The 24,630-nt window shown below is 53.7% G+C and overlaps 1 protein-coding gene and 1 long non-coding RNA gene across 2 annotated transcripts in view; one reads left to right on the forward strand and one right to left on the reverse strand.

Annotated features, from left to right (window-relative positions):
• SLC1A7 (solute carrier family 1 member 7) overlaps positions 1–24,630 on the forward strand; it is a 45,847-nt gene that overhangs the window by 17,578 nt on the left and 3,639 nt on the right. Inside the window, exons 3-10 of the mRNA XM_045999651.1 lie at positions 5,491–5,706; positions 13,322–13,364; positions 15,945–16,167; positions 19,638–19,737; positions 20,503–20,736; positions 22,856–23,050; positions 23,859–23,993; positions 24,434–24,536. Coding sequence (XP_045855607.1) covers positions 5,491–5,706; positions 13,322–13,364; positions 15,945–16,167; positions 19,638–19,737; positions 20,503–20,736; positions 22,856–23,050; positions 23,859–23,993; positions 24,434–24,536 — 1,249 coding nt within the window. The remainder of the gene's footprint in view (positions 1–5,490; positions 5,707–13,321; positions 13,365–15,944; positions 16,168–19,637; positions 19,738–20,502; positions 20,737–22,855; positions 23,051–23,858; positions 23,994–24,433; positions 24,537–24,630) is intronic.
• On the reverse strand, positions 1,111–17,444 carry LOC123938338. The gene is made up of 5 exons (XR_006817718.1): positions 17,309–17,444; positions 11,574–11,769; positions 7,909–8,046; positions 1,725–1,891; positions 1,111–1,196 (listed from the first exon to the last, which is right to left on the reverse strand). It is a non-coding gene; the product is annotated as an uncharacterized LOC123938338 (long non-coding RNA).

Here is a 24,630-nt window from a genome sequence, read left to right on the forward strand (position 1 = left end):
GAGCTTCCTCACCCAGCCAGGTGGGCTCAAAGGGGCCTTCCAAGGGAGGTGGTGCCAGAGTGGAGACTGGATAGGTGAGCAGCAGTAGGAGGGGACAGGAAAGGGAAGCAGGAGGGGCAGGGGTAAGGGGACTGGGTTCCTCTGGAATTCCTTGCTTCCCCAACACTCATGCCCTGCCAGCTTACTGGCTGGGCTCTGGAGATTCAGAGGTGAGCATACCAGTAGAGTGGCCCCTAACTAACTGGGAAGCACTGGGTTTCCTCCGGCAGAGGGTGAGGCGGCACCTCAAGGAAGGCTTCCCAGAAGAAAGGACATCTAGGCTGGCTGTAGAAAGCGCAGGTGGAAATGGGTGGGGTTGGGGATATGTGTGTGTGTGGAAAGATAGAGAGTTCCAGGTTGAAGGAGTAACCGTGCAAAGGTGGTTCAGGGAGCAGCAGGGAGACCAGGGTGGCTGGAGCACGGGCGAGGAGCTGGAGACTGAGTCACGCCGCACTGGACCTAAGGCCATGAAGGAGGGCGCAAAATTCTGAGGGCAGCGGTGAGCCACCAAGGACTTCAAATGGGGTGGGGGTGGGGAGTGGCCAATAGTCCAGGTGTTCTGTCCACTGTCCCCAGCGCAGGGCACGGCAGCAGTGGTGGCTCCCGGGGTCAGGTGGGCATGATCCCCACCTCAGCGGCTGGTGCTAGAACCAGGTGCCGGCCAGTAAACAGCCTCTTTTGCCCTCCATGAGAAGCCCAGCAGCTGCTGCCTCCCTTCCCCCACCCCTGAAAGTGGAGCAGTTCCCAGATCGAAACAGGCTGGGCCCTTGAGCCCTTGAGCCCAGCCGGCTCCCCAGTCACTGCAGTCTCTTCATCCACAATCTCTCGGCTCTGGCTGGCAGCCATATGGCTCCAGGGCGAGTCCCAGACCTCTCAGCAACCTGAGGCTCTTCCCCAGGGTCCTGAAGGACCATGGGGGTTCCAAGGAGCTCCTAACCAGACTGGGAGTAGGTGAGGCAAGGTTACCTTTTCTCCCCTCACTGTAAATTATGTGCCAGAAGGGTCATCCTCACAGAATCTCCCCCTCAGTCTAGAAGCCTTGATCAAACGGCTGAGCAGGTGGCTGGTCATCCAGGCTCTACTTGGATACCTCCAAAGACGGGGGGGCCACCACCACAAATCCTTCACGGTGCAAGTCGTCAACTCTGAGGGTTGAACTGTAGAGGCATGACATGAGCTCCTTTACATTCCAATCATGGGCAGCCAAAACGGAAAGACACTTTTCTTCCACAGGAGTTAAACCAGCTCGGTACAGCGGAGAGGCACTGGGAGCAGGGGAAGCTCCGCAGGGTTCTGAATCAGAAACCCATGTTCCAGTCTTGACTCCACAGCTTCCCAGCAGGGTGGCTTGGCCAATTATCTCCCCCTCCCTGAGCTCTATTTTCCTTCTCTGTAACTCCAACTGCATAGTCCAATATGATAATCACTAGTCATAAATGGGCTACTGAACCCTTGAAATGTGCAACTGAAGAGTTTAACTTTTTTAAGAAATTAATTTAAAATTTTAACACCTGAAGCAGTGTAAACATTTTTATATTGATTATGTACTGAAATGATAGTATTTTGGATAGACTGGGTTAAATAAAGTATTATTAAAATGAATTTCACAAAAAAATGAACTTTACTTTTTTTTTTACTTAAAATGTGACTACTAGAAAATTTAAAATTTTACAATTGTAGCCTACCTTGTAATTCCATAGGGCAGCACCGACTTAGAATGTTTTTTAAGGATCAGATGAGGTGGATGTTCAGGTGTTTGGGGACATTTAAGGTCCAGATAAATTATGGTTTCTGTGGCTACCTGGTACTCCAGGGATTGTGTTTTCCATCACACCAGTAAGACAAGCTCATTCTAGAAATAATAGAGAACACAGATAAACAATACAACAGAATGAAAATCACCCATAATCCCGCCTCCCCAAGAAAGCTACTGTAAAATCTCTCTTGCTAGTAAGTTTTTTTCTGTGCATATCCATTCGAGTCCTCACAACCCTCCCCCAGCTTGTAGGTTCTCAGAAAGGTCAATTTAACAGCTTGGCCGGAAAGCCTGAGACCTCAGAGGAGCCCACTCTGATCAGAGGTGGGACCTTGAACTTGCTTTCTTGTTAACATGAGTCCCTGGAATGGCCCACGTGCATGCGGGGTCCAGGCTTTCCTCTACTGAGCTTCCGGTCTCCTTCGCCTCTGCCAACTCCCATGGTCACCAACCTGGAGGCTCCGTCAGCTTTTACCAGCGGCTCCCTCCCGGCGAGCTCCTGCCTCCCCTCTCCAGTCAGCAGGAAAACCCTTCCAATTTGGAGGTTCCAGAGGGGAACTCCTTGGAGGCCAGGGGATGGAATTCTTTCCATGTTATCCATCAGCCGTCTCCTTTCCAGAGCCCCTGGGTTGGGGCCTCTCTTGCTGTATCTAGAATCTACACTCCCTCCCTTCCCACATCCTGGTGGGTCCCTGAGTTGGAACCACCTCTTTGTTAGACCTCATCCTCTTCAGGGTGGCCTTCTGAGGAACCCTTTGCCCCTTTTTGCGATCTGATGGTCATGGACGCCTCTCGTGCACAATCCCCCAAGCATGTCTGTGCAGGGCATCTGGACCCCAATCCTGGAGAGGGACCTCTGTCAGAGGTGGCTCTGGGGCTCCCCACAGGGCTACAGACTAGCTCAGACCTTAATTTTTCCACCTAACCTTCAATAAGAACATCTTTCCAATGACACCGTCGCTCCTAATGCTGCTTAGAACGCCACTGCGTGGGTATGCTGTAACTTTTAATCTAATTCTGCACTGATAAATTAGGGGCCTGAGTCCTGATCTTTTTTTTATTTTTATTTTTTGACAGACAGAGATCCCAGCTAGGCAGAGTCAGGCAGAGAGAGAGGGGGAAGCAGGCTCCCTGCTGAGCAGAGAGCCTGAGCAGAGAGCCTGAGCAGAGAGCCCGACGCGGGACTCGATCCCAGGACCCCAAGACCATGACCCAAGCCGAAGGCAGAGGCCCAACCCACTGAGCCACCCAGGCCCCGAGTCCCAATCTAATTCTGCATTGGCATTCTTAGGTCAGTCCCAGGTGTTTGCTCTCACAAATACCACTTTAGGGTCTCTCCCAGTACACTTAGATGTTCTCAGATTTAAGGAGTTTTCCCTTTTCAGACAGCCAGCACATTCTCCTGGATGAATCACACTGGAACCCACCTTTCCCTCTGTCCCTCTTGGCCTGGCACTCAAGGCCACACCCCCCCTCCTGAGCACGGTCTGTATCCCCACATATCACTGTTTCTCTCATTTGACCTGAGCTCTGACCACACTGTGCCCACACTTGCCAGCCTCCCTGTTGGCTGCTGCTATCTCACTGCCTGGGATATCTGCCCCATCTCCAAATCCTCCTCATCCTCCCAAGAACCACTCAAATGCCCACTCCTCCAGGACATCCTTTCTGACTCTCCTAGCTAGAAGTGATCCCTTCTTCCTCTGATAAAAGATAGCACATCCTTGTCCTCTCACCTATGGTACCAATGCAGCCACCCTGGCTCCTATTTTCTTGGGTCCACTTGTACTAAAATGTCTCAGTCTATCTCTGTCCTGTCCTCGGGCCACACCAGGAGCAGCTTGAGGCTGGGGAGTGATTCTGATTTCCTTCTGTAGACTCATGGCATGGCATGGAGTGGGCATGCATTAAAGACATAAATAAATACATCAAGGAAAGAGGCCTGGAGTTAGGGGCCTGTGTTCTGATTCAGCAGGCCGCTAGTGTTCCACGTGACCTCAGGCAGGTCATCCTCTCAGGATCCCCACTTCCCTGTGAGCAGTTGGACTTGGCTGTGGGGGATTTGTTGCAGTCAAGGGGTTGTTGGCCCGGGGCTGATGTGCTGGCCCCAGGCTGGGGATAATCTCTCTGGTGGATTATAATTGCAAGGCAGCCCCCCATTTCCCTTGCCTACACAATCTCATTATAAGCCCTTCAGGATTTATGCCTGAGACCCACCCTAAGCCCATCACTAACATATGGCATACTGGCAGACAAGGGATGAAAGGAGATTGTAAACATCCATCCATCCATCCATTCATTCATTCATTCACTCACTCCTTCGTTCAGCAAATGGCTACCAAGCTGCACGTGACTGGGCCCCATGCCCGGCTCTGCGGACCCAGGACTGAACAGACCCCAGCCAGGTCCCAAACAGTAGGCAACTCAGTGTGGTGGGGGCTGAGACAGAGGACTGCACTGGGCCTGTGGAAGCTCAAATAAGGAGCCTTGTCCCCAGCCAGTGGTCAGGGAAGGCATCCTGGAGGGGACCCTTCAACTGTGTCTTGACAGAGCGCGGAAGAGCAAGGCACTCAGGCAGCAGCTGCAGCCCAAGGTGGACCAGAAGCCTGCTACGCTCTGGGCTGGATGGGGGGTGCTGCCCGCCTGTAGTCTAATGACAAGAGGAGCAGGATGGGGAGGGATTATCCACTCTTGTTTACGTGATTACAAGCAGACAAATACTTCCTTTATCTGGAAGAATGAAAGGGCTTTGCGGGAAAATCCTTTGGGCAGCAAAGCAAAGCACAGGCATCTTCTTAACTAATCTCTCAACCCCACCCTGCCAACAGCCGGGAGGAGAGCAGCTCGGGGGCTGACCCGAACTGGAAGGCCGGGAGCTCAGGGCAAGGCAGGCAGGGGCAGGGAGGAGCTGGGAATGAGGGAGACCCATAAGCCCCCTCAAAACAACCTCCCAAGACGGTGGCAAGGGAAATCTGGACCCAGGCGGTAGCCCAAGATGGCCACAGCGTGGCGCCTCGCCAAGAAACACCGCGCCCACGCCGTTTCAGAGATGGGATCCTGACACCCAAAGATATCCCCTAGGCAGAGCCAGGACTGGAACCCAGCCCAGGGCTCTAACTTGCCGCCATCACTAGTTCATTCAGCAAGCCTGCAGTAACCCACTGCGCAGTGGTGGCCCCTAGAGCTCATGCTACACACGCACTGGGGACACACAAGAGAAGTCACACCTGCCCCTCTCCTCGCGTGTCCTCAGTCTGATGAGAGAGACAGGTAGACAGTGACAACCAGGGTCGTGACAGAGGCCAGGGGCTGCAGAAGCCCCAGAATGGGCTCCTGACCCCAGGGACAGGCAGGCAGTCCACAATGTCACCAGAGAGGTGACACTGCGCTTGGTCTTACCTAGTGAGAAGCACTCAGGTAGAGCGGAGTCACCTGGGAAGATGCCCACGGAAACAGCAGTGGCAAAGGCCTGGAGGTGTGCAGGGGTATGGTTGCTGCCCCTGGACATGACCCAGAGGACAGAGCAGGAAACCAGGCTGGGGCGGGGGAGCACAGGACTGGATTGCTGCGGGGGGGCAGGCCCACGTGGTCCCTCCAGCTCTGGGAGGGTGCTGGGCAGAGCCGGGGGGGGGGGAGTGGGTTCACCTGAGTGAACACCCCCCACCCCCAGACCCTAACCCATGTCGCTCTCCCAGCTTGATGTCCGGCCTCGCATCCCTGGATCCCAAGACCTCCAGCCGCCTGGGCATCCTCACCGTGGCTTACTACCTGTGGACCACCTTCGTGGCTGTCATTGTGGGCATCATCATGGTCTCCATCATTCACCCGGGTGGCGCGGCCCAGAAGGAGATGACAGAGCAGAGCGGGAAGGCCATCATGAGCTCTGCCGATGCCCTGCTGGACCTCATCCGGTAAGGCTCACATGGACGCCCTGCTCGGGAATGCCAGTCCTGGGCTGGGGCCACCGACTCCAGAGGCCCGGCCCCGCGTGTCTGCTGGAGGCCCCATAGGTCACAGGGAGGGGGTGCTCGGGGTCTGCTCTTGATTTCTTGTGGCCACAGCGTCTCTGTCCCCTCAGCCCCCATGCTGTCCGCTGGATTCACACTGTGCTGCCTGCCTCCATCAGACTGGGAGCACCTCGGGGGCAGGACAGGGTCGGCCCTCCTGGAAGCCACACCCCAGCATGCAGCCTGGCCCTGGGCCAGCATCAGCAGGTGTTCCCTGACTGGCTGAGCTTGCCTGTGTGCACCCAGCCTCGACTGGGGAAGGCCATACATCACTACCCCACCATCTTTTCCTTGCTGGTCCTCCTCTTGGTCCTCTTCTTGCAGACGAGGGAGTGAGGCTCAAGAGATGACGTGACTCTTCCAGGGTCATCCAGGGGGCAAGTCATGGAGCTGGGATTCAGCATGGGTCTGACTCCAAGGGCAGTGATTTTTGCCTGGTGGTGCCCCTGCCTGAGCCACGTGGATGTGGCTAACCTGCGTCCGGGACCTGAGCCCTCCTCCCAGGAAAGTTCTGTAGACCCAGCAATGCCTCCAAGTCTGAACCCCTTTTCCCAAGACTCCATGCTGGCCATGCCCCTCCTCTCCATCACTCATTCACTCTTGCCAATGCCTGCCCTGTGCTAGCCACTCCAGCCTGGCCGCAGTCCCAGAGGAGAGAAAGGGTCACACGAATAGAGAGCAACAAATGTCTGGGGTGGGAGTCGCAATGAGGGAGGCAGGGGCTGTGGGAGAGTGCAAAGAGCAGGCTCAGGGGAGGCAAAGGGAGGGATGAGTGGCACGGCCGAGGAGGCGGGAGCCCATTCTTCGTGGAGGCGAAGGTGTGCAAAGGTCCTGAGGAAAGCATGGGGAGAAATCCTCACCCACTCAGAGTGACTGGAGCACTGGGGCAGAGGGGAGTAGACAGTCACTGCTGGGGAAGCAAAGGGGTCCTATCATGAAGGACAATGTGACTCAGGCCATAGGAAATGGGCTTGAAACAGAAGCGGCATGATCCCATTCAAAAGACTCACTCCACTGCAGAGTGGGGGTGAAAGGGGAGGCAGGGGGAGGAGAGGAGGACAGGCATGGAGAGGGACACGATGCCAGCCCTGGGCACAGGGAAAGGGTAGACTGAAGGCTGTCAGAAGGTAAAGCCAGCCGGAGCCAGGCAGGGCAGAAGGGAGGAGGGGGTTGGAGGAGGCGGCAGTGCTGATCCCAGTGGCCTGAACACCCAGCTGTGAGGTCACCGAGTCAAATGACAATGCTGGAGCAGGTGGGGACATGCTGGGGAAGGTGTCCGCTGGTGGCTGGCTGGTGCATCTGAGTCTTTGGGAGAGTCTGAGCTGGAGACAGAGGAGGAGGCTGCCTATCTTGGGCCACCTTCTCTCATTCTCTCACATCCTGCATCCAGTTTGTTGGCAAATTCTGTCAGCTCTACCTTCGAAATAATATCCCAGACCTTGTCCCTTCTGTCCCCCTGTGCCAGTCTCACCCTCTCCCCGACCACTCTCACCTCTCACTAGAGGGTCCAACTGCAGCACCCTGCTTTCTGCTTCCCTCGGGTCTGGTCTCAGCACAGCGGCCAAAGGGATCGTGCTCAGGCCTCCTCACGTCAGCACGCCCCACAGTGCTCACTATGGCCTACAGGCCCCTCCTTCTTGATGCCTCTGCCACACCCCCACCACCTGTGACCTCTGCTCCAACGTCCCTCCCCTCCCTCCAGCCCCGCTGGCCTCCTGCCATTCCCCAAATGCCCATGTCATCCCGTCCTCATCACAGCCTCTGCCTGGATGGACCTTCTTGCCGGGGTTCATGGCTCCTGCCCTCACTCCACCCCTGCTCTGTGTCACCTCTTCAGAGGGACCACCTAACTTCCGTCACCCTCTCTCCTCACAGTCCTCATTACTACCTGTCATTATCTTGTCTGTATGTATTTTTTATTTCTTCTTGTGTCTCCCCCACTGGAGTAACATACGTTCCATGAGGGCTAGATCTTTACAAATCTGTTCCCTGCTGCATCCTGGAGCCGAGAACAGCTCAGAGGAGGTGCTCAGGGTTTGCTGAAGGCAGGCGTGCGACACGGGGTCACCGATGGGGTTGGGGTCAGGGCCGGGAGAGGAGACTCACCTGCTCAGGGAGAAGGTCCAGAGCGTGTGGCTCAGAGGCCCATGCTGAGCCTCGGCCCCCGGCCATGGTGGAGGTTTGTGTAGAGCTGACAGAGAGGAGCAGCAGAGGGCCAGGAGGGGCACCGGGACAGCAGGTATCCTAGAGGCCGAGGGAAAAAGAATTTTGAGAAGCTTCGTTTCTGAGATCCGTTATTTCTAAGAGTTGGTGGCTATGATTCATCCTTTCTTGGATTCTATGATTTGAAACAGCCTTTCCTCATGGTGGAAGGAGCTGGTGCTCGGGAGTCCCCGCCCTCATCACCATGGCCTCCCCTGCAGAGGGGCTGAGGGCTCTGGATCGGACACACATGTCAGAGTCAAATGTTCCAGGAGTGGCTCCTGCTCTTGGTTGCTTTTCACGTGGTGAAAATTGATCCTTCTGGTTTTAGACTTTTCCCCAGTTGCTCTCAACCCCAAGGCAAGCTGTTTTGCAGAGCTGAGTGGTTGGACATCACGGTCGCTGTTTCTCAGAGAGTGGGGCTGCAGAGAGAGGTCACATGGTTCCTGGGACGGGGAACGAGAACCTTGGGGATAGGAAGTCTTGTCATAACTCTGTAAGTAAGGCTCAGTGTGGCCCTTCCAGGCCTTGGTTTCCCCAGTGGTTTTCAAGATCCCTTCTAGCTCTGTGGTTCTGAAACACAAAGGCCTACACGCCAGTAAGCAGAAGCTTCTGGAGGTGGGTTCTGGGAGATGAGGTTGGGAGGACAGTGCAGAACCCAACCTTGAAGATCTTGAACCCAGGCTGAGGGGTTGGCTGTTATGTTAGAAACAGGAAGCTGGTGAGTCTGGGAAGGATGGACTGGGGCAGAGCAAAGTGGTCAGGATGTGACTGGAGGCAGGGGGATGCCCTATTTGGGGTGCAGCCACCTCCGGTCCATTCACTCTCTCCCCCTTATAAGGCACCTGCTCTGGGCAAAGACACTGTCCAGAGAGGGAGCGAATGCAAGTCCTGCACCAGGCTGTCCTCTGTCTTAGGATAGACACTCGCGGAAACTCTTCCTAGATGCTCTGACCTTCCAAGAGGCTGTGCGGAAAATGAGAACACCAGGACCAAGGGTTCAGGGGCCCTCTCAAACTCACTGTGGCCCAGAGCAGATGGACAGTGAGTGTCGATAACTGAGGGAGAACAGGGACAGCCAAGGCAGGGAACGGGGAAGTGCAGGCAGCTGTAACCCGTGATCAGTCAGAGAGATGCAGGGGCTAAGTGAGCAGTGGAGTAAGGCCAGCAGCATACCACAGGGCCAGGAAGATACGCAGCCCTCTCTCAAAGAAGATTCCAAAGGAACACAACATGCCATGTCCCCAGACAGCTTCCTGAGACATGAATTCATTTCCCAAGGCTCCAGGAAACTGACGTCTGCTCACAGTGCAGCCTCACAGAAAACCACCCACATGAGTGGCTGCTAATCAGAGTGGGGCCCCTTCTTTCTTTCCAATCCTATTAAAACACCAGAGAGATAAAGTAATCACTTGGCTCTATTTACAGCTCCCAGTTACCCGGTAAGGGATGGGATACAGCCCTCAGGGGCCATGCTTGGGGGTTGGGGACATATGGATTAGGGGCAAGTTTGGAGCATCATAGTCTTGGGACTTTGAATAGGTAAGGAGAAGGGCTGGCAGGCTGTGGCTCTGCCCCAAGTGCATGTGGGAAGGCCCAGGCCAGAGGGTGTGTATACTTGATGGGCATGGCTGCTAATGTCTCCCAAGCACGTTACGTCGCATTGACGCCATGGGAAGCATAGGCTTCATGGGGCAAATGGGAAGACTTCCCATGGGCACTCATCGCCAAAAGAAAATGTTGTACATATTCCTGTTTAATAATCAAAAGTATAATTCTTCATTAAAGTCTAAAGGATGAGTTCATCGATTGTGAGTATGAGCCATGTGTATTAGTTAGGGATTGCTATTGGCAGCTAGTTAAGAGAAAGCCAGAACAGCGGAGGCTGAACTGTGGTAAAGGCTTTCATTGTCTCCCAAATCAGCAGTCCAGCGATGGGCAGTTTGTGGGCAGCAGGATCCCATACTCCCCCACCATGTTTACCACTTAGCTTTTATCGTCAGTGTGTCTCATGTTCCAAGAAGGTTGCAGAAGCTCTAGCTATTACACCCATGTTCCAAGCAGAAAGAAAACAGTTGGAGGAAAGGATCAAAGGGTCCTGGCTGAGCGGGCACGTTTCCAAGAGTTTCCTGAAAGCACCACCCATGACTCCCACTTCATCTCCTGCACCATCCCTTTGGTGAGAGAGGCTGGGAAATAGGGTTTGACGGCAGAGCCCCACTGGTCCCGTAACATGCCGGGTCTCCCATTATTAAGGAAGGAGAGAATGGAGACTGTGTAGGCAACCAGTTGTACTGGCTACAACCCACATTTTAAATTATTCTAATTTTCGGGACACCTAGGTGGCTCAGTGAATTAAACGGCTGCCTTCTGTTCAGGTCATGATCCCAGCATTCTGGGATAGAGTCCCACATCAGGCTCCTTGCTCGGCAGGGAGCCTGCTTCTCCCTCTGACTCTGCCTGCCACTCTGCGTGCCTGTGTGCGCGCTCTCTCTCTGACAAACAAAGAAATAAAATCTTTTAAAATAAATAAATAAATAAATAAATCTAATTTTCAAGGGGATTGTAAAGAAATGTATATCCCAGGTATAAGCTCCATTTGGTCTCCGACAACTTGAATGCTCCTAGTCTCTGCTCAGGCTAAAGCATCCTTCCTGTGAAGTTTCATTAGAAAACCACCTTGTAAGTCCCTTGCATCTCAGGGGTTGTGCCCAGGAGAGATTTTCAAACTCTGAGCCACGGGTACAGCCTGAGCATCCTTCCCTCTGGTCACGAGGGCCCAAGCCCAGTGGACCGGTGCATTCTGGCAGCTGTGTGTCTGGTGAGCCCCCAGCGCTAACCCTGGCTTTGGGGCTTCGGGTCTGATTAATGTCAAAAGACCTTGCAGGCAGATATTATTCCGGTGGAAGGAATCTGCTTAAAACTGCAGGGGCGGGGGAGGAGGGGCTCATTTGAGCTTCTGAGATCCCAGTCCCTGGGATCCCCAGTCTCCTCAGAAGGCTGCTGCTTCTCTCGCGACAAAGCTAAAATTAGTGGGAAAAGCCAGGACCCACTCTTTCTGTCTTGCTAGCTCTTTCTAAGCTCCTTTCCTCCTGCCATATGTTCACATTGAACCTATATTTTAGCAACAGTGAAGAAAAAAATTAATAGTTTCCGCTTTCCAACAGCGACTGTTGGGGTGTAAGGTTAAGAAGTCACGCACACCATACTCTCGTATATAACTGTATATGAGCAGAGTCTTGAAAGCCAAGAGATTTGCCAAGAGCAGGAGTGAGTGGTAAGGCCAGTCCATATGGCCTGTTTGAGAAGATGCAAGCACACGAACAAAAATCTTTGTGCACACCTGTGATTTAGGAAAGATTCCTGGACGTGGATTATATAGACAAAGGTGCAACGGGAATTGCAAATTTCCTTACAGAAGCAGGGGTGGGGGGGGGGCTGGACATGTCACCAAACCTGCTCAGTGTTGAGTACTGTCATCGAAAAATCCTTTACCAGTTTGAGAGGTGAAAATGCCTAATTTATCGATGAAGAGGAACATTTTAGAAAAGCTTTATTGGGCTACTTACGGTCCTTCTTTTGTGAGGTGAATTGCCTGGCCATGACTTCCAATCATTTTTCTGTTGCGGTCCTAGTGTTCCTGTGGTCCCATTATTTATGCAGCAAATATATGCCAAGGGCCTGTTACGTGCCAGCCAGTCTTCCAGTCGCTGGGACCCAGCAGGGAACAAAACCGAGCTCTCTACCTTCCAGGAATCTAGTGTTCTGGAAAGAGACAGTGAACAAGGAGACAAAAACAAGATTGATAAAAGCTCTTTCTAGATTTAGGATGATAATGCTTTGTCACATAGTTTCCCTAGTTTGTCATTTGCTTTATAATTTTATTTGTATTTGAATGCGTTTTAGAGAACTTCTCAATTTAGCTTTTTATTCTGGCATAATTGCAAGTGTACAGAAAAGTTGCAAACACAGGAGAGAGTTCCCACATACCTTTCACCCAGCTTTCCCTGATGTTAGCAGCATACATAACGACGGCACAGATGTAGAAACTGCGAAACTAAATTAGTACAACACTATTAACTAAATTACAGACCCTGTTTGCATCTCACCAGTCTTTCCACTAATGTCTTTTTTTTCTGCCCCCCAAATTCAACCCAGGATACTGTGCTGCACTTAGAACATTCTTAATTTTTATTTGGTAAAGTCTATTGATATTTTTTAATTGCTCTTTTTTTTTTTTATCTTAGACGGTCCTTCCATATTTTGAGATCTGAAAAATACTAACATATATTTTCTTCTAGCTTTTTATGGCTTCATTTTAAAAATTATTTATTTCTTTAACCTATCTGGAATTTATTTTGATGCAAAGCATAAATAGGGATCTAACTTTTTTTTAAAATTTAAATAGTTGGTTCACCTACATAGTACTCTATGACAAATCCTTCCTTTTCTCACTGATCTATGAAATGACTTTTATCAAAAACGAAGTACTCAGGAGCGCCTGGCTGGCTCAGTCGGGATTGCGGGGGACTCTTGATCTCAGGGTCATGGCTATATACCTCCATGTTGGGTGTAGCAATTACTAAAACAAATAAATACACTTTTTTTTTTAAATGAGGTACTTAGATGTACTAGGTTCTATTCTCCTAATTTTTCCGTTGACAGCTGTGTCAATATTATACCATAAATTCTATCTTTATACTATATATATATATATATATACATATATACACACACACACACACATATATATACTGGTAGGACAAGATCTCTCTTCCTTTAGCTTTATGAAAATAATGTTGATAGGAATTACGATCTCATTTATGTGGCAGGTCCCGTGTTGGGCACCACAGATAAGATAGGAACTGACTTTTCTGGGAGGCCAGGCTGGGGGAGGGTGCAGACCGGTAAGCCGGGGCCACACTGCAGCACTCTGGAGCGTGGGTGACCCCCAAGGAAAGGACTGCAGAGTTGGCCAGCAATCAGAGAAGGCAGGGCCTCTGACTGGCTGGAGTAGGAGCTAGCCAGAGAAGCAGGAAGGACACTGTAGGCAGAAGGAACAGTGCAGACCAAGGCCTGGCTGCTGGAGAAGTATGCAGTGTTTCTGGGGAACCATATGCAATTGGTGTTGGAGTTTTGAGTACTGGGGATTGGGGAGGGTGGGGGTTACACGTGATTGGTGGTAGGAAGAGGAAAGGTCAGAGAGAGGTGGGCTAGGTCATGGAAGGCCTTGCCTGCCAAGGGAAGTGTTCAGATGACCCCATGGGCCTTCCTGTCCTGGCCTCTGGAATTCTTCAGTAACTGACTCTCTTCCCAGGAACATGTTCCCAGCCAACCTGGTGGAAGCCACATTCAAACAGGTGAGTGGGTCCCAGGGCAAGGAAGCGGGGCAGCCATGGCCAGCCTGGGCCAGGCTGGGGGGTGTCAGGTTTACTCAGCAAGTCTCCCTGACTCCTGGGGCCAGATGCTGGAGAGCAGGGAAAGTGGGGAGACTGAAATCCTTACAGCCTCCCCTGGCCAACCCCTACCCATGGTTCCAGCTTCTTGGGAAGAGAACTGACAGGGTTGGGGGAGGTTTACCCCTGCTCACACACCCTGAATCACTGGGTCCTCACAGTAAGCCTGCACTCCGTGCGCCAGTCCCCCGTCCCCAATGAGGGAATTGAGGCTGGAGGCTCAGAAGGATTAAAGGAACTGCTCAAGGTTTTTTTGTTTTGTTTTTTTTTAAGATTTTATTTATTTATTTCACAGAGATCACAAGTAGGCAGAGAGGCAGGCAGAGAGAGAGGGGGAAGCAGGTTACCGACTGAGCAGAGAGCCTGACTCGGGGCTCGATTCCAGGACCCTGGGATCATGACTCGAGCCGAAGGCAGAGGACTTAACCCACTGAGCCACCCAGGTACCCCAGAACTGCTCAAGGTTTTACAGCTAGTAAACAACACTGCTAACTAATCAGGAAACCCAGGCCTATCTGGCATCTAAGCCTGTTTTCTCTTTCTTTTTAAAATAACACTTTTTGGGGCAACTGACTGGCTCAGTCGGTTAAGCCACTGCCTTCGGCTCAGGTCCTGATCCCAGGGTCCTAACCCTCTTCCTCTGCCTCTCCCCTTGCTTGTGTTCTCTCTCTGAAATAAATAAATAAAAATCTTTTAAAAATAAACCAAAACAAAACAAAACAAAATAACCCTTTTTCCTGGGAGCAAGAATATTAATCATGCTCAGTGTAAAATATTAGGAAAATACTCCAAGTACAGAGTAGAAAATTAAAATCATCTCTTGTTCTAGGACCAAGCAACAGTTGGTACTAGGTGGGACACTTCTAGTCTTTTCTCTCTGCTTAAATATGTTTTGGAAAAACAAAATCAGGATAATGGTGCACAGACGGTGTGTATCTTGCTTTTCCCCCACACTCATTACAGCATGAGCATTGGCCCTGGTTATTAAGTGTTTCTTTAAAATACAATATTTGTGGGGATATAAGAGCCCACGGTGGGGCCATCCCTCCTTCCGGTGGGCTTCAAGGCTGTTTTCAAAGTGTTTCCTTTTTGGAAAAAATGATGGTAAATATCCTTGTGCACCAATTTTTGTCTGCCCTTCTAATACTTTCTAATTCTTTTCCCCTCATAAAATGTCGGCTTGTTGGTTGACAATCCAGCAAGCATTTCCCGTCCCCCTTGCCTGGGCTGGGCCCTGCATTGGGAGCGAGGACACAAAGGAAGAGGCTGAGGGTTGGAGAGAAGGCTCCAAAATAAGAAGCTGTGAAACCTTGAGCTAATCACTGTATCTTTCCTAATCTCCTGGGCCTTGTCTATGAAATGAGCCAGAGAGTGACTGGCCCTGAATGCAAGGCGAGGTAGTTCTGATTTTATTCCAGTAGTGATGGGGAATTATTGAAGGTGTGAGAAAGAAACACTGAATGTTGCTCTACCTCACGCCCACCTGGAATGCCTTTCTCTTCAGGCAAACTCCTACCCATCCTTCAAGACCCTGCTCAAATATCTCCTTCTTTGTGAAGCTGACTCCCTGAGGCAAAGTAGCTCACTCCCTTTCCAAAGCTCTCAGTGCAGAATTCGTGTCCAGTTCCTCTTTGCTTCCCTGGCGTCCACCACAGCATGTTCAGTGTTGGAATGATGATGATGATGGTGGTGGTGGCATACCAGTGGCGATGGCCACATAAGGGATCCCACACACCAGGTGCTGTTCTAAACACTTCATGTATGTTGTCTCATTTAATCTAACAAGCTAGGTACGACTCTGACACCCATTTTAGAGATGAAGACACTGAGGCACAGAAAGTTGAGGGCCCATATATTTCCTGATTGCCCCCTCCCCAGAAGGCCTACCTCATTGACACTGTGGTGTTGGGAGGATAGAAGACTCCCTGTTTGGGCTCCTAGGAGTGGGCCCAAGGAGTGAGGGGGAAAGACCCACGAATGCCCTGGGGCAGAGGAGGAAAGGAAGAGGCTTGGAGGTTCAGTTCCTCCCAAATGGATCTTCTCTTCAAGAAAGCTTGGGGCAACCTGAGCTTTTCAAAGAGAAGGTCCAAGTTTCCATCAGTGGCAGGCAGGGCTGGCTGGCAGTTAGATGGATGGAAAATGGATGCTTGGGAGGGATAGATGAGTGAATGGAAAATTATCTGGGTAGAAGAGGACATGGATAGAGGGGAACCCAGATGGGTGCAATGTTGCAGAGAAGGAAGAAGATGGAGGAAGGCTTGGGGAGACACATGGCTGGGGAGTGTGTCCATGGCTGAAGGAATCTCAATTTTCTTTTTGATGAAATCTTGGTAATACTCTTGCCTACCTCACAGGGTTATTGTCAATCAAATAGTTCTTGACTGCATACAAAGGTGCCTCCAAGATGTTATGATTGTTCTTGATGATGATATTAAGAACAGTATTTGGCCCTGACTCCTTCCTGGTTGGGGTGTTGTCCACTAGTACCGCACCAAGACCACCCCCGTTGTCAAATCCCCCAAGATGGCATCCGAGGAGGCCCCTTCTCGGCAGATCCTCATCTACGGGATCCAGGAAGAGAATGGCTCTCGTGTTCAGAACTTCGCCCTGGATCTGACCCCACCACCTGAGGTTGTTTACAAGTCAGAGCCTGACACCATCGATGGCATGAATGTGCTGGGCATCGTCATCTTCTCTGCCACCATGGGTATGTGCTGCCCTCCCCCCCGCCCCGCAGTGGCCTGGAACCAGTCCCCTTCTGCATCCATCCTTTGCCACCTATACCTACCGATGTGAATAACCTGGAGTCTCCCATCTTCCAGGTGGTTCTTTTCTCTCCTATCCAGTGGAGTGGCTCAAGTCCCCATTCCATTACTGAGAGGTGTCTCCCACCCTCCCCCCTGCTGGTGACAGGGTTCCTCACTCGGAATTCTCCATCCCTGGGTGCTAGTCGGCCTTCAGGAGTGTCAGCTTGCTCTTAAAGATGACCATCCCTTAGACTCCCTCCCAGCAGCCTGTTCCATTTTATTGAGGTCTGGGGATCCTGGAGCAGGGTGAGGGGAGGTTACAATAAAGAACAGGAAAAATCTAAAACGCTCTCAGTCATCACCATCTCTCTAAAGCCCCCTTATTTCTTCCCTCCATCTCCCACGGGAGCTTCTCACTGACCAACTGCCTCCTCAGACATGTATGTGTCCTTTCTCAGGGCCCACAGTTGGCCTCCCTGACCACACGCTGCCCTTTGCTACTCTTCTCTGGGAGCTGCCAGGGCCCCCAACCATAGGCTATTACCATGAAGCAAGCAAAGCTTAACTTGCAAAGGCCTTTCTGTACATTCTTACCAAAAAAAAAAAAAAAAAAAAAAAAAAAAAAGTATTCTTTTTCTTAGAGAGGGCCCCAAACTGTATAAGCTTCAGATCCCATAAAACCTATGGGCCTACCTCTGCCAGCAGTGCCCTCGCCACCAGTACCAACACACACATACACAAAACCCTTCCCCTTCTTGGGGACAAGCCATCCAGAACAATCTAGCTAGTCAATCCCCATCTTGTCCTTCTAAACCATGTCAGAGGTCATTGTGAGTCTTACTCTAAAATTGGCATCAACCTCCCTCTTCATCCTGGGATAAGCGCCTGGGAGAGCCTCTCCTACTTTCCTGACTTCTCCACAAGGTTTTCTCACAGTCCCCCTGGTTGCTCACACTGGGTAGCCGGGCCCCATTTTCTGCCCTGGCCTCTGCCTTAGCCCACATCCAGATCTGTCAGGTCTATCTCTGAAACCTCTCTCGGAGCCCACATTTCCTCTGCCCTCTGCCAGCACTGTGGTTCAAGGCTACCATCATTTCTCACCTCGTTTCTGCAAGAGCCTCCTGTCCCGGTGTGTCCTCCTCACTGGCTCGCAAAGTCCTGCAAAAAGCCTCCAGTGGCTCTCCAGCGCACTCAGAAAGGGGGGCCCAAGCGGAGCTCTGAACGACCTGGCCCAGCCTGCCTCCCAGCTCCTCCGCTCCCGCTTTCTTTCCCCCGCCCGCCATGCTGCCTTTCAGTTTCCGGTTTCCGGTTTCCGGTTTCCGGAAGCCGCCTCCCCGAAGACTTTCCCCCTTCCTGCCGCTTGGCTGTTCCTATCCCTTCCTCTCCCCTGCAACTTTCCCTTCCTTGCCCGGGGATGAAGGTCTACATTAGCATCGTGTCCCCAACCCCCTAGACTGGTCAGGTGCCCCATGTTCCTCCTTAAATGTTTGACCTACTGCAGTTATCTATCTGTTTCTGTTGAAGTTGCCCAGAAGCCGGTGTGAACTCCATGCAGAGATGCGCCTGGCTTGTTCCCTATTGATCCCCACAGCCCACCACACAGAGTGGCGGGAGCAGGCACGCGGGAAAATCTGTTGGAGAGATGAGTGGATGGCTGGATGAATGGATGGGCCATGGGGGATAAGGAAGCTCTTATCGTCTTGGCTCAAAGTTCAGGCACACAGAGAGGCCAGGGCCTCAGGGACCTGAGTGTGTGACAGGGTGGTGCTTGGAAGTGCTCACAGCACATCTGGTCATCGGTCCCCAGTGGATAGTCCTCCTCCCCAGCCACCTCTCTTAGTGGTGGGAACATATAAACAGGACGTCTGCTGGCAGAGCGAGAGAAACCCAGGACCCTTGGACTCAGTTCACTAAGTGTTGACTGGATGTATGTGACTGCCCACCTGTCAGTCTGTGTTTGTGCATGTGTGCCCAGGTGTGTGTGCAGATCTGTCTGTGTTTGCCCACATCTGAGTGTGAGCATGCACACTTACACAGCTATTCCGGATGGGGCTTTCTTTGGTCCCTTCCACACAACCTCCTCTCCCAGCTCCTTTCTGGTGTTGGGACATGGCTGATGTTAAGGCCTCATTGGCCTTAACTATTGCAGGAGGCCTCTTGCCACACCCTGGGTCCCGTGCACACTCGCACCCAGGCAGCCAGAGCCCTTAGGTGCCTCCAGGGAACTGTAAGTGGAGGTTGATTTAATCAGGAAGAGGAGGGATAGAGCTGGCAGGGGACCTCGGTCTGAGCTCAGCCAGCCTTCCACAGGCCAGACGAGCAGGGCTAGGCTGTGTTACCTCCAACTTGAGCCTCTTCTCCCCACAGCAACAGGGTCCGCATGTCATCCCATCACCATGTGGTAGCTCTTCTGTGGACAGTGTTGGCTCAAGGCTTCTGGGGCAGGGAAACAGCCTCTCTCTGGAGTCACATAGGCCAGGGTTCAAATCCCAGCCCTGCTTCTCCCTAGCTGAGCTAGGCAGTGAGTCCCTCCAAGCACACTGCCAGTAAGCTTTCCAAGGGTAACCACAGAGTGCTTTTATTGTGTCACCAGAAGGGACAGCTGTCCCTTCTCACTGTTTCAGGAGCGGCTTGATGGTACTCCTGGAGGTAAGGGAACAATAGGGGCTCCAGGAAAGGCTTTATTATTCGTTCCTTTGCTCCTTCAGTCATTGGGTGCTTATCATTGAGCACCTACAATATGCCGGCAAAGGCAATTCTGTTGTTGCCCTCACAGAGCTAACTTTCTGCTGGAGGAGACGGGAAGGAACAACAGACAACTGGAAAATAATAGTTATAAGTTGTAATAAGTGATATAAATAGATCAGAAAGAGATGAGACAGAGCAGAACAAACAGGGAATGTGCTGAGGGGCCTGGCGCGTCTTCAGGCTGTGTGCAGAGCTGGGTGGCCAGTGTTTCAGGCACCAGGTCCTACGTGGGCAAAGGCCCTGCGTCAGTGAGAAGCTTGATGTATTCTAGAAACATAAGGAAGGCCAGTGATGCCAGAGCATAGTGAGGAGTTGAAAACTGGCGCCAGGTGGAGGTGGGAGGTATGGACAGGGGTCAGATGGACTGGGGGCTGGAGCAGCAGGGAACTTGGTGATGGTCTGAGGGTTCAGGGAGCCAGTGGGAGGTGTTTGGCAGGGAGCCTTTTTATGGAAGAGAGGAGGACGAGAGGAGATTCCTGGTCCAGTGGTGGAGACTGAGGAGAAGGAAGGGAGAGGTGGGGGGAAGCACTGGTATGTCAAAGGCTGCTGGGAAGTCCGCCAAGGCCTGCGGGCTGCATGCATGTGTGGCTCTGTCCCCGCTCTGCCACCAGTGTGTGCCGGTGCACCTCTTCATCTCAGTCTGTGGCATCCATGATAAGTTTGTGTGTCCCTGCCCCTGTAGGCATCATGCTGGGCCGTATGGGTGACAACGGAACCCCTCTAGTCAGCTTCTGCCAGTGCCTCAATGAGTCCGTCATGAAGATCGTGGCGGTGGCAGTGTGGTAAGCCTCGTGGGGGCGGGAGCGCCCTCTTCTGCCTTCACCCTGCCCCCTTGCAGCCCTGCCTTGTGCCCATGGAGGGACACAGTCCCTTCCTCTGCTTTCCTAGCGTAAGCAGAAAGCTGCCCAGGAGGCTCAGGCCTGGCCTGTGGCCTCCAGAGCTAACACATTTTCCCTCAGGTTCCCCCCCTTCCCCCCCACCCCCAGCAGCCCTGACCAGGCCTGGTTCCAGCCCTGGCCCTGTCCTTTCTGGCCTAGTCAGGCCCATTGGAGGAAAGTTCCAAGCAAATCGTGGCCCTGTTCTCCTGGCCCAGTTTCCCCATCACATGGAGTCTCATCAGGTCAGCTTTTAGAGAAGGGGAACACTGGAAGCAAGAACCAGCTGCCACTCTTGGTTCAGAGCTCAGGCCTTAGGAATCTTCTAGTCCAACCATTCAGATGGGGAAATGCGGAGGCCTGCCGGAGGTCACGCATGAAGTCTGTGACACTGCTGGGTTGAAAGGAAGGCCTGCTGAGGTCAGGGCACTCCTCAAAGGCCTAGACAGGAAGGCACAGAGGCCAGAAGTTGTGCAGGGCTGGGCTGGTTGAGGGTCTGGGTACAAATGACACTATGTGCTGGGCACGTTGGTATATAGTCTCATTCGGTCCTCACGGGAGCCCCGGGAAGCTCAGGAGGCCCTGGGCCAGGCAGTGATGCGGTGCCAAGGCTGCCTGGGACCCCTGCCTGCCTGGCCCTGAGCTGGCTGCCAGTCCACACCCTGCCCCCAGGTACTTCCCCTTCGGCATCGTGTTCCTCATTGCCGGCAAGATCCTGGAGATGGACGACCCCACTGCCATCAGAAAGAAGCTGGGCTTCTATGCCATCACCGTGGTGTGTGGGCTGGTGGTCCACGGCCTCTTCATCCTGCCCCTGCTTTACTTCTTCATTACCAGAAAGAACCCCATTGTGTTCATCCGCGGCGTCCTCCAGGCCCTGCTTATTGCACTGGCCACCTCCTCCAGGTAGCCCCGGGGGATGGGCAGGGTGGGGGATGGCAGTGGCTGAACTCTGTTCATCTGTCCAGCCATCACGTGTCCATAGCCATGGAACCATGGCAAGTGTCCGTACGGCCCACTCCACAAACTTGGAGGTACCTATGGTAATGAGACCGATTCCTTTTTTTTTTTTTTAAGATATTTATTTATTTGACAGACAGAGATCACAAGCAGGCAGAGAAGCAGGCAGAGAGAGGGGGAAGCAGGCTCCCTTCTGAGCAGAGAGCCTGATGCGGGGCTCAATCCCAGGACGCCGAGATCATGACCTGACCGGAAGGCAGAGGCCCAATCCACTGAGCCACCCAGGCGCCCCGAGACCGATTCTTTAAGTGGATTGCTTGAGGTCCCATCTGCCCACTGAGAGGCAGAAATCCCTTATTGCCTCTTAACGCCTTCCCCTCCCATACTACCTGCATCTCTAAGACCTATTCAGTCCACGTGGGGGTGGCTTCCGCACACCTGGGTCGGGACAGCTGAAGAGGGATGAATCTACAATTGCTGTCGCCTGTTGCTCCTGTGGGAGTCGGGCCCTGCATTGTTTAGGGACTTGGCCCGTCCACAGCCCCAGGGACACCCTGGTGGGATGCCCTGTCACAACCTGGACAGTGTCACTAGCCAGTGGGGATTGGAATCACAGTTCCATCACCCACTGGCTGTATGGCTGTGGGCAAGTCACTTGAGCTCCTTGGGCATCCATTCCCTCACACAGAGATTGGGGCTTATGGTAACCCCTGCCTTGTAGGGTTGCTGTGGGAGTGAGTGGAGATAACCCCCCACAGGACAAGAAGTCTGGTCTGGGCAAGATGAGATCGCACCTACTCTCCAGGATCCCAGCCCACAGTGGAGCCCAGGGGGTGGGAGTCATGCAAACCCGGTGGTCTACAAAGGGGGAGAAAGTGCTCTATACTCCACGAAGAAAGGGTGGTTTTTCCCCACAGCAAATGTCCAAGCTAAGTCACCTGAGCTGAGGCCTGTGTCTCTGGAGCCAAAGCCTAGCTCTTCCTTCTAGCCCTTATTGCCTTCTCTTCTCTGGGCTTCACCTTCCCAGTCTGTCAAATGGGAACGAAGGCCACCACAGAGCTCCTTCCTCAGCAGCCATGTGACCCCTCCCTTGGCAGCTGAAGCACTCAGGAAGCACTGAGGAGGAGCACAGCCCCAGGGAGAAGCCCCAGAAGCCTCATCCAGGAACCTCCATGCAGGGTAGGGCCAGGAGGTGGAAAGGAAAGACCAAGTCCCAAGTGGCTGCCAGCCCCCAGGCCACAGGTCACAGGCCAAGCCCTGCTGCAGCCAGGAGCCCTGGGCCATCTCCTACTTGGCAGGAGCCACAGCCTCGGGCCCAGCACACTGAGAAGTGGACATGGGCCCTCAGGCAGTGGCCTGTGGCAGAGGAAGGGCCCTAGGGCCACCCCAAATTGAGTGTTCATCTCAGGACGGCCACCAGCAGCTCTGGTCGCAAACACGAGAACAGCAGTCACAGGGGCCTCTGCTGCCTGCATGCTTGCAAAGTCCCGGACACCGTTCGAAGCGCTTTCTCCTGGAACCACCCTAATAGCGCTGGGATCTAGATATCGTGTGGGACAGGGAGACTAAGGCACACACAGGTTGAGGAAGCTGCCAGAGCCACGTGGCTAGTGGGAGGCTGGAATAAAAATCCAGCAAATGGCCACTTCATGTAAACATGGCACAGCGCTGTGACTCTAGTCGGCCCCTCGTGTCCTTTGGACTTCTGTTTCTTCATCTGTGAAACAGTCTCAGAACCGGTCTCTGACAGGAAGCTGTGAGGACCGGAGGAGTGTGTAAAGCTCGAGCCTGGCACGTCGTAGGTGCTGCTGCTGGTAACGCCTTTCCCAACCCGTGCAGTCAGTGGGGGTCTCTCGGGCGCTAGGCCTGGGCAGGCCCGGCTGGGCCACTGACCACACAGTCCCCAAGGATGCCACTTGAGACCACTGCAAAGCTCCTTCAGCCTCTTCTCCCCAGTGATGGGCAGGCTGCCTGGGTTGGGGGCAAGATTCCTGCCCCGGCAGGAAGGCAGCCCAGAGGCCCCCAGAGGAGGGTGGTGGGCAGACACTGGGCCCTCTGCCCACAGCTCAGCCACACTGCCCATCACCTTCAAGTGCCTGCTGGAGAACAACCACATTGACCGGCGCATTGCCCGCTTTGTGCTGCCTGTGGGCGCCACCATCAACATGGACGGCACCGCACTCTACGAGGCCGTGGCCGCCATCTTCATTGCCCAGGTCAACAACTATGAGCTGGACTTCGGCCAGATCATCACCATCAGGTACACACCTGACACCCATACCCAGTGGGGACTGGTCGGGGGAGAAGAGGGCATTGGAAGGGCCTTCAGGATTCTTGAGCTCCCAGATCTGGAGGGGGTCTCTGAGGTGCAGAAGGGGAAGACATTTGTTCCAGGCCACATAGCAAGTCAGTGCTGTGGCTGGCACAGGACCTGGCACCGGTGACTCAGGGCTCCTTCTCCAGCAGCGCCCTGCAGAGGGGGAGCTCTGAGCAGGCTGGGAAGCTGAGGCCCAGAGGAGGTCCTGCAGTCTGGACATGCAGGGCACAGAGGGGGCTGCAGGCAGGCACAGGGCAAGCAGAGGCTAGGGACGGGATGAGGGACAGGGAGGGACTGCTAGTGTGGCTGGAACTGAGGGAGGGGTGCTGCGGTGAGGGGCAGGGGCCGTGGGGAAGGCCTTGCGTGTCAGCCTGAGGGCCCAAGTCTGGCCCTGGGAACCAGGCCCCAGAGGGAGGCTGGGCAGAGAGCTATGTGCTGGTTGACCTGACTCTCTGGTCAGCTTCCTGGACCCCTACAGAGGCAGTGGCTCCAGGCACAGGCTTCTCCACAAACTCCTTAGGAGGTTCTGCTGAGGTTCTGGATGGAGGCCATGGGGCCAGAGGACCTTGAGCAGGGCCATGCCCCACCCCTCCACCACGAGAACTTCCCGCTGTGGCTTTCCTAACAACCCCTGGCCCATATGGCTGTCCCCAGAGGCCCTGGCATTCTGGCTTTCTTCTTGGGGCCAGGGCCCCAGTAGCGAGGCCTGCCCCTCTTGCTCCTCCTCTTCCTCTCCCTGCCCCTCCTGCAGCATCACGGCTACCGCGGCCAGCATCGGGGCAGCTGGCATCCCCCAGGCTGGGCTCGTCACCATGGTCATCGTGCTTACCTCTGTGGGACTGCCCACTGACGACATCACCCTCATCATCGCTGTCGACTGGGCTCTGTGAGTGGGGTTCGCCTGCCCCACCCCTTAGGCAGCCCAAGGAACGGCCATGGTGTGGCCTAGTGGGGGTGCCTTGCTCATGGACACCAGCCCGGCTGCATAACTTGTGGGGCCCAGTGCTCAAAACTGAAAATGTGCCTATCCCTGTTCAAAAAGGATAAGGAACTTCCAGAGGGTGGGAGCTGAGCATTAGACCCAGCCCAGGCCCTTCTAAGCATGGGCACAATCATGTGCCCATGAAGCCAGCCATGGGTCAACCTGCTCAGGCACAGCCCCCCGGGGGGGCTGGCAGTTTCAAGAGGACCAGAAAGGCACCTTGCTGTAGGCTCCAGCCTGGCTGCTGGCCGCCAGTGCTGCCGGGGTGAGCACTGCCCTCCACCAGCAACTCCTGCGGAAAAAAAAAAAGTGGCCTCTGCTCACTGGCCACTTTGGCTCGCTAGGGACCGCTTCCGCACCATGATTAACGTGCTGGGGGATGCGCTGGCCGCGGGGATCATGGCCCACCTCTGCCGGAAGGACTTCACTCAGGACACAGGCACTGAGGTGAGAGCAGAGCCTCCCCCAACCCACCCTCGTACTCCCCCACCCCCCTCAGCCCCCCCCCGACCCCCCTACCTTCTCTGCCCCCAGTGAGAGG

Source organism: Meles meles, chromosome 1, assembly GCF_922984935.1.
Source record: "Meles meles chromosome 1, mMelMel3.1 paternal haplotype, whole genome shotgun sequence".
NCBI lineage: Eukaryota > Metazoa > Chordata > Mammalia > Carnivora > Mustelidae > Meles > Meles meles.